Source organism: Orycteropus afer, unplaced genomic scaffold (assembly GCF_000298275.1).
Source record: "Orycteropus afer afer isolate SDZICR_OR568_19922 unplaced genomic scaffold, OryAfe1.0 scaffold00350, whole genome shotgun sequence".
Classification (NCBI taxonomy): Eukaryota; Metazoa; Chordata; class Mammalia; order Tubulidentata; family Orycteropodidae; genus Orycteropus; species Orycteropus afer.
The window spans coordinates 3,380,771-3,389,880 of record NW_006921937.1 but is presented as its reverse complement, the minus strand read 5'-3'; the positions used below and the strand labels follow the sequence as shown (position 1 = coordinate 3,389,880).

General features: G+C 37.2%; 1 protein-coding gene across 1 annotated transcript in view; it reads right to left on the bottom strand.

Moving 5' to 3' along the window:
* MAN2A1 (mannosidase alpha class 2A member 1) overlaps window positions 1-9,110 on the bottom strand; it is a 296,885-nt gene that overhangs the window by 103,022 nt on the left and 184,753 nt on the right. Inside the window, exon 17 of the mRNA XM_042782502.1 lies at window positions 3,777-3,818. Coding sequence (XP_042638436.1) covers window positions 3,777-3,818 — 42 coding nt within the window. The remainder of the gene's footprint in view (window positions 1-3,776; window positions 3,819-9,110) is intronic.

Genomic DNA, 9,110 nt, shown 5'->3' with positions numbered 1-9,110 from the left:
AAAATTAAAAAAAAAAAAAAAACTGTATTCACATCTAAAATTACTAAGAATCAAAATCACAATAATTTCCATGATTGGATGACCTTTTTCTCCATTATTTATCAACCATTATAAGATCTAATTTATCCTTTAATGTACTCCTGGTTTCTGAATCTATAAAAGTTCACAATGATTATTGGTCTACAAATGAAAATTTTAACACCTACTTTGATGACTACAAATTTTAGTAAATTTTCTTCCAAGTCTCAAATTTAAGAAAATAATAATACATCACTATGTTCCATTTGCAAAGCAAAAGATAAATAACGAGTATTACTTACTGAACACTAATTATGAGCTAGGCAACTGCACACATTTTATGCATTTCACTTCATTAATTCTCACAACAATGCTACAGAAAGAAATGCATAACAGGAAAGATACAGCATTTTGGTCATATACATATGGGCTGCAAACTTTGATTAAAGATTCTATCTTTTAAGGATGATATACTTGAAGAAGGTCTTGAAACACTCAAAAATAAACAATGAAACTGGGAACTTTCTTTTTTTCTGGTAATGGTAAATAAACATTGATTTTATGAAACAACTTGTTCTTTGGAAGCTCTATTTTGGAGGGAACATAATAACAAAGTTGTACTTCCAAAATGGACATGGTCTGACTAAAACACTCCTGGGAGGTAAATGATATTGCTAACACCATAGTTTTAGTGGTAGCATTCCACCATCCACATCTGGGCTGATGTGAGACATGGGAAGGAAGAAAGCTGGAAGAATCACAATGGTCTGTCTGCACATCCTCTGGACGACAGCCATTCTGAACTCACCCGCTTCCTCTACTTCCCAACACACTCCTTTCCTAGGATTCATATATTCCCAGATTCATATATTCTCTTTCCTCTTCCCCTTTTCTACCACCCTTTTGTTATTTCTTCTCCAGCCATACAAATATTTGTATTTGTTGTTGTTGTTGTTGTTATATGCCATCGAGTCGGCCCCGACTCATAGCGACCCCTCCTTGGGTTTCCGAGGCAGTATCACTATGGAAGTAGGATTGCTCAACCTTCCTTCCGAGGAGTGGCTGGTGGGTTTGAACTGCCAGCCTTCTGGTTAGCAGTCAAGTGCCTTAGGCACTATGCTACTAGAGCTCCTAATATTGATATTTATTTAAATATACATGTACACAAACATACATACACACACATATACAAACACCTGTATATACACACATATACCTACAAGTAACAAGGCACAGTCCTGATATTACCAAGCCACACAGTAGGCCATTAATTCAAGTCTATTAAAAATCCCAAGATCGGCAGAGCATGGCAGGCTGCTGAACAACAACTCAGCTACATGCAGGGTTCAAGCGTGCCATAAGCTAGACACCATTCCCAAAGTTGTTTCTTATATACAAAAAGCAGACCACATATGCAAAGCAGCTACTCAGCTGCTCCAATAGATTCCACCATGGAGTTAATTACCAATCTCACCGTGGAGAATAACTACATTCAGCTGCCCTGCCAAGTTGAACACAAACTTAACCACCACCATCACTCACTCTAACTCTAGTACACTGAATTATGGAATCCTGTGGCTTACTGAACAGAGACAATTTGAAATATTGGTATTTAATTAGACTTTAATGACTGAGTAACAAATATTTTTGCAAAATGCATAATTTCTAATTATTTCCTTTCTATAAAACTGAAGGCATAATTAATAGAGATGTCGGGCAGTAGATCACTAAAAATAATTAAAATTAACGTTTGATAATAGATTACTCTGTTATATGGCATGGAATTCCAAGTATTGAATGGGATTCCTATAACAAAACCCCTTCCATTCTTACCTCCTGATTTATGGGCACAACATTCCCTTGTACTTATATTTATAAAAACAATATTAAGGATAAAATTGAATAGAAGGAGAAATTTATCTCATTCTAGCAATAAGTAACATGTATCAATGAACACATGAATGTGTTGGGGATAAAATGGGTAAAATTCATCTCATTAAGAGAAATGCTTGCTTTAAAATTATGCATTCTATAAAATACATTATCAAAATGCTCATATATTTAGGTTGTTCTGACTAACTATATACTAAAAATAATTTTTATAATTCAATCTAGAAGAAATTTAATATTTAGAGCCTTAGGATGTCTGAATTTTTAAATTTAAATTTACAGATACAAACCCATGGGTGATTTGTTTTTGTTGTAGAGAAGTAATGAAAGGTTGACTAATAAAAAGACTTTCCAGCATAAAAATATTACAAGAAGATAAAATTCTTTAGGAAAAGTAGAATTGAAATATGAGTTCAAAGAGAAAGGAATGATGTGAAATTTCTGACCACTAAAGAAAAGATTATGTAGACATTTTAAAACTGCACAATTTGCTATACAATTGCTATCCACTGAATATGTTTATTTTAAAATGTCAGTATCTGCAGTGTGCCAAAAGTAACATCATCTGCAATTATTTCAATGTCTAATGATAAACTTTATTTATTTTGTAATACAAATGGAGGTGTTACGATTAAAATAGTACAGTTAACTGGTTCTGGGGGGTGGAGTTCATTGCTGCCAAGGGAAGTGAGGGAGGCAGCCACAGCCTCTTTGCCCTCCTTGCAATTCACTTCTTTTGGGACAGGAAGTCTTCCTTTGGGAAGCCTTCTCTCCATTTCTCGTTTGGAAATGGTTCTTGCCTGACGCAGACAAACAGATCCGGATAATAAACCATTTTGAGAATCTTAACAGCCTAGGGCTATTGCACCCTTCCTCTCTTCATCCCAGGAAGACCAATAGTCAAAAACCCCGCTCTCTGTTCACTCTTTCCTCTCTATACCTGAAACACAAATGTCTAAATGTATAATGATAAACTTTACATGCCAACTTAAAAATATATACATAAGACACTGAGCTTTTCAAATGATTATGGAAACAAGTTTGAAGACCACTAATCTGACTCCACGTCACCCTGTGTCATTCTGTGCCCCCTTTCTGAGAACCGCAGTGACATGTCCCCAAGACCTAGCATTTCAACAACTTTTTCCCTTCATCAAATATTCCCCATCCCCCCTCCAGCCCACAATGACCACTCCCTCTCTGTGACATTTATTGAAACTTATTATTACTTTTAAGTAGATATGACACTATGTGCCAGGTTTTACATATATTGATTCATTTAATCCTCACAACATCTTTGAGGTAGACACTATTGTAGTTAACTTTTTCCAGATGATGATACTGAAGCAAGATCAGTAGTAACTTGCCCAAAGTCAAACAGCTAGGAAGCGGCAGACTTGGGATGGCTGCTGGCAATGAAACAGGAAAGCTAACTACCAAGGCTGAACTCTTAACCACTATCCATCACCACTAGTTGCTACTGAGTTGATTCTAACTCATGGCGACTTCACGTGTGTTAAAGTAGCACTGTGTTCCATAGGATTTTCAGTGAGTGATTTATTGGAAGTAGATCAGCAGGCCTTTCTTCTGAGGTGCCTATGGGTAGACGCAAACCCCCAACCCTCTGGTTAGCAGCCAAGGGTGTTAACTATTTGTGCCACCCAGGACTCTTAACCATTATATTCCCCTCTACTTCTCACCTATGTCTTTTTATCTGAGCTCAGTACAACACACATTTGTCAGTGATGATACCTCCCTTGCTAAGAAGCTGTGCCCACAACACAGCAGCTACTGTCAACAGCTTCCAAGAGAACCTCTGAGTCCTGAATTTGTATAATCATAATATTCTTATAGTCCCTTAAAATAACCTTCTCTTTCATGCCTGTTGGGTATAATCAGGTTCGACACAGCTATTTATTTCAATTTTTAAAAGTTCCAATTAACAGGAAAAAAAAAATCCTTAGCAGTCAATTGCATAGTTATAATATTCCAAAAATGTTTTAATTACCTAAGTCTGCCTAGCCATAACTTAATGGTTTTTACTCTTAATCAAACTAAATATGGAATACAGTCCTGGAAAAAAAATGGGAGATTGATTGCAAATGATTTTAATCCTCACAAATCTTTTTATGGCTATAAAAAACAACTTCAGTGAAGCCCTCAAGCCTTGTCTACAAGTGGGGGGGCCCAGAGGTAGCAACCTCCATCCTCAGCTGAATTTAGAAACAGGGAATAAGTGTAAGAGATTTTGTGCACTACTATGCCAGACTGGGAGCTCTGGTAGCATAGTGGCTACGGCACTTGACTGCTAACCAGAAGGCTGGCGGTTCAAGTCCACCAGCCACTCCTCAGAAGGAAGATGGGGCAATCTACTTCTGTAGTGATACTGCCTCGGAAACCCAAGGAGGGGTCGCTATGAGTCGGGTCTGACTCAACGGCAAACAACAACAACAACAACATGCCAGACTAGGAAAAACAATCTACTTCCAAAATTCAGCCAACGAAAACACTCTGGATCTTACTGGTCCAATCTGCAGCCCATCACGGGGACGGCACAGGACCAGGCAACATTTCGTTCCACTGTGCATGCGGTCACCATGAGTTGGCAGCTGACTAGACAGTAGCTAACAACAGCAACAAGTTTTCTGTAGACTCTTCCATGGTTATACGTAACTGACCATCTAGTCTTTTTATGGGCTAAGAAACCGAGCCTCCAAAAAATAAAAGGACAAATCCAAGGTCACTTTAGTTTGCTAATTCCCAGTGCAATTCCCTTTTATGTTTAAGTAGACGAAGTTCATTTTGACTCTTATGGGTCATGTTATGTGTCCACTTAGGTTTATATATTCAAAATTGCTGAGAAAAACTAAGCAACCTCTCTTTGGTTGCTAAATATGCCCATGTAAGGAAATTATTTAGTCATTTCAGCCAAAGGAAAATATTTTCTTCCATACTTTTTGATGACAGGTCATTACATTTTACCTCCAGGCCACTTGTTTTCTTTTAGCAAGATCCATTATACATAGTAGTTTTACAGTATATTGGTGGAAAATAGGGCAAAAATACCACATTTAAGATATTTCTCCTAAGGATTGAAACATGGTTTACACACACTTAGCCACTCACTCACTCACCCATTCATTCACTCACAAAACACTTTCCTCACAGAACACAGTCCCGAAACAAATAAACTTGATGATGGATATTTTACCAGATCTGAGAGCTGAACCTTGTGTCAGTGAAAATGTACATGACACTGTGGTAACCCATAGCAACTTAATTCTTCAAAGTAGCTACTGATGTCAAAAAACTAGGGCACCAAAGTCCAGTAATTACAGCTCTGAAGACAAATGAAGCCACAGTTAGCACCTGTCACTTACTGATCATTATGTCACCACCAGGCATGTACTTTTGTGAAGGTGCAGTATCAGATATCACACAAGGGGACACAGGAGCCTGTGCATGCATGGTACTCAATCTTCTAATTCAAGAATAACAAAAAATGCTAAGTTGTGTATTTTGCAATGTTTCAAGGTTCCATTTAATGAAAGATGATTATACTCCAAGAAAAATTGATCCCCACATGTATGACTTTTCAAAGAAAAATGCTATTTTCTACAAACTAAAAAACCTTTTGAAAATCATAAAATAGTACCATTAAAAGCAATTCATTAAATTATGGGCACTATAAAAATGCATTTATTATTTAATCTGACACAAGGCAAAAGGATTATATTTCATTAGAATGCTCCAAAATTGCTCTGATCTTGTAGAACTTTTAAAGCTAGTGAGCACCAGATTTCCTCTTATTTAATATTTCTAAAAACCTTTTGAATGTGATGTCTGAACCATAATGAAAAGAAGAACTGGGATTTTTAGTGGCTTAGATGATCTTAAGAGAGGGAGGTATTAAAATGTACTTCTTATCGTTTTCAGAATCAGAGAGAACACAAATAGAAAAACTGAAGTTAAATACGAAACCAAGGACAAAACCTAAAGTAGGGTTGAACTGAGGCTTCTCAATTCAGTTTGCTGCAAAACAATAATGACCAAATAGACTATATAATTCAGGAAGTGTTATTTGATTTCTGTTTTTGATTTTGCCTTCTCCCAAAGTTTAATGTGGGTGAAAGTTACTTTGAGGAAATATGGGTGAAAGAGCAACTGAAACAGAGGTGAAAGAATTTAAGGCTATTTTTTCAGTTACCAGTACTTCAGTTTTTTAAAAGAATGTCTGAAGTAAACGGAATTGAAAAGGCTTGATATAAATAGACAATAAAGACAATATTATTAATTCATATTCTGTTTCTTTATTCTTGTTGCTGAGCTATAATAAAATCTTTTGTATAATTAATTGGGTAAGTAACCTAATATGACTATAGTATATTATTATAAAATATTAATAATCTCTCTCCCCCAACACTCATTTCTTTAACAAAATGTAAATTTGTTATTAACCAAAAACTGGCTCTATTTATTAACAATCATCCAAATAGCTGCATCTAGTTAGTTTCAAGGATGCAAAATTAGCATATATGCAATAATTAGCTTAGTAAGTTAAATTCAAGCATAGATATTCTACTGTTTTAAGAAAAACTAGGTCTGTGGCTGGCACAAGTGGTTTGCTCTTGACTACTAACTGAAGAGTCGAGAGGCTGAATTGTCCAATGGTGTCTCAAAAGAAAGGTCAGGTGTAGTTCTACTCTGACACACACAGGGTCACCACGACTTGAAAGGAAAAGTCTTTTTTTAAAAAAATAAAAGCTAGTTCTACAAAAGCAATGCTGTTGGCTGAAGTTTCCATTGCACTTAAGATAAAAAGCCATTCCGTATACATACTATGACCAATCATCCAGATGCCTAGTTTACCTGAGGCCAAAATTTTGAACATCGAAGGCTGTTCAAGCATTTCTTATAATCATGATCTTTCAAGCATTGCTTAGTACAGATGCTCAGGCACTACATAACTCTGAAGACTGATTGCTTTTTCAGGTAACTTGAATATCTATGCATTCAAACACCCTGAAGACTTCACATCTCCACCAGAAGCCTCAATTAGTGACTTAAAACCACTTTGAACCAGGATCCAGACAACGTGAGCCTACAGCCAGTATAAAAGAATAGATGGAAGTGGGCCACAGAGCATCCTGAGAGGCTCACTGTCTACAACTGGGCTTACTTTGGTGGTGAAGAAATTTGTTGAGAAGGACTCAAATGCAAACACAGGCAAGTATAGTTTGGAAGAAAGCCTTTCAAGTGATTAAGGTATCTCCATCTCCCATCAACTGCTTTCATGTTGAAAAAATGACTGCTCCGGGCTAGAAAGAGAAAAAGCTTCATGTGTCACTTGGAGTGGTTTTATATATGCTGGTTTCAGTTTCAATTCAGCCAAGTACAGTAAAACTTAGCTGGAGAAGCACTCTAAGTTAACTTCGCATTATACTTACTTAACTGTCATTGCCCACGAACTTCTGAATCTTATGCTTTCAAGCTACAAACCTAATGGGGACAAAATGATTCAGCTCAAGTTTACTTACTTAGAGAGCCAGAGGCAATCTGAGGTCTGTATCTTTATTTTTTATTATGTTAATACTCTAAGTGCCCTATACAAAACTACCTCTGTTTTCTTATCTGATTAATCAAACCTCATTTTTTAAATACCTCAATTACCTAGAGAACAGACTTCTGGAGATTTCAAGCCTTGAGTCAGCAGGCTATGAACACTAAGCAAAAGGGAAAATAGGTGAGAAACAAAAACTTTTATGGATGCTCAAGGTGTCAAGACTGGTCAGTCTGGTGCCAAGGGAGAGACACACTTGCTCAACAGGCAGTGTCCATCAAAGCTAAGCCTGTGCACCAGAACACCAGGAATATGAGAAACAACCTAAAAAAGGAAACACATGAGAGAAAAAAAGAAAAAAAAAAAAAAAAAGGGGGCAGAGAAAAGAGGCAGAAGACAGGCAGAGATTAGAAACAGGGCTAAGCTGAGAGTGGGGAAATGCCGAGGGTTAAGACAGTCAGGCTGGCCACCCTGGGGACCAGGATCCAGTTACATCCTAGTAGCCCTGCCCCTGCTAAAGGCTATTAGTCAGCTACTGGGCAGTCCTTGACAGTGACGGGGAGAGAGAAGATGATCACTTAGTTCTAACGTGTGCTTGCCGGAATAACAGAGAAATCTATCTATTAATTTCCATGATGGAGCACTGAAGTAGAATGGCAAGCTCAGCTACCATATACTTTACAGAACATGTCCTGCAATAAGAGATTGAGAAACCTCAGATGATCCAATGGAAACTCAGAAGAGGTGCTAAAGTTGACTAAAGCAATTAAACAAAAGCCAAAGCAATGAACAAATAAATATGCTTGATTGAGCAGTTAAAAGTTTGTGACAACTTGTGTCAGCATTTACTCTCAGACCTAGCCTATGTCTGAATATGACTGATGGAAACAGTGGTAAGCTGAACTTGATGGCACATAAGATCTGTGCCAAAGTATGTGCCATGTCATACTCAAGGAAGAAATTTTCCATTGAAAAACAGTGACCTTAAGCAAAACAAAAATAGGGAAGTACATCTTAAGTGTGATAATGCTATCTTCTACTCATAAAATGAAACCTTTGGAGACAGCTGGAAAATGTAATTTCAGAGCTCTTCAGGTGTTAAACAATGGCTTGCTCAAGAATACAAATGGAAGGTAAAAAGCACTGATTCTTTGAGAAGTACAACCTTTCCTGCAGGAAATGAAGTAATTGTACATAATTGTAGAAGTCATACTTAGGACACAAAGTTAGTAACTCATATTATTTTTACCAACTTTCTGAAGATCTTTAACTTCTTAATTCAACTTATATATGAATCATGAATTACTCTGAAAATGTATCATATTTTGACATTCCGGCAAGATGGCGGACTAGGCAGAAAAACTACACAGACCCTCTTCAACAAAGAAAAGGGAAACCAATTAACACAGACACACAAGATAATCTTGGACCCTTGAGCCTTGAAGGGAAGGATACAGAAGTGGACTAAACCCCAATTAGCAGAAGAATTTGTGTGAATATACCAAAAAAAGAGATAGAAGGAGCTGCGGTCTGGCAGCGATCCTGAGTGATCCTGATGGCACAGACAGCTTGGAGATTCCCGAGTGCTGGTAGGACCTAAGAATTAACCTAAAAATCACCCTGGTAGCCAGGGACTGCACGG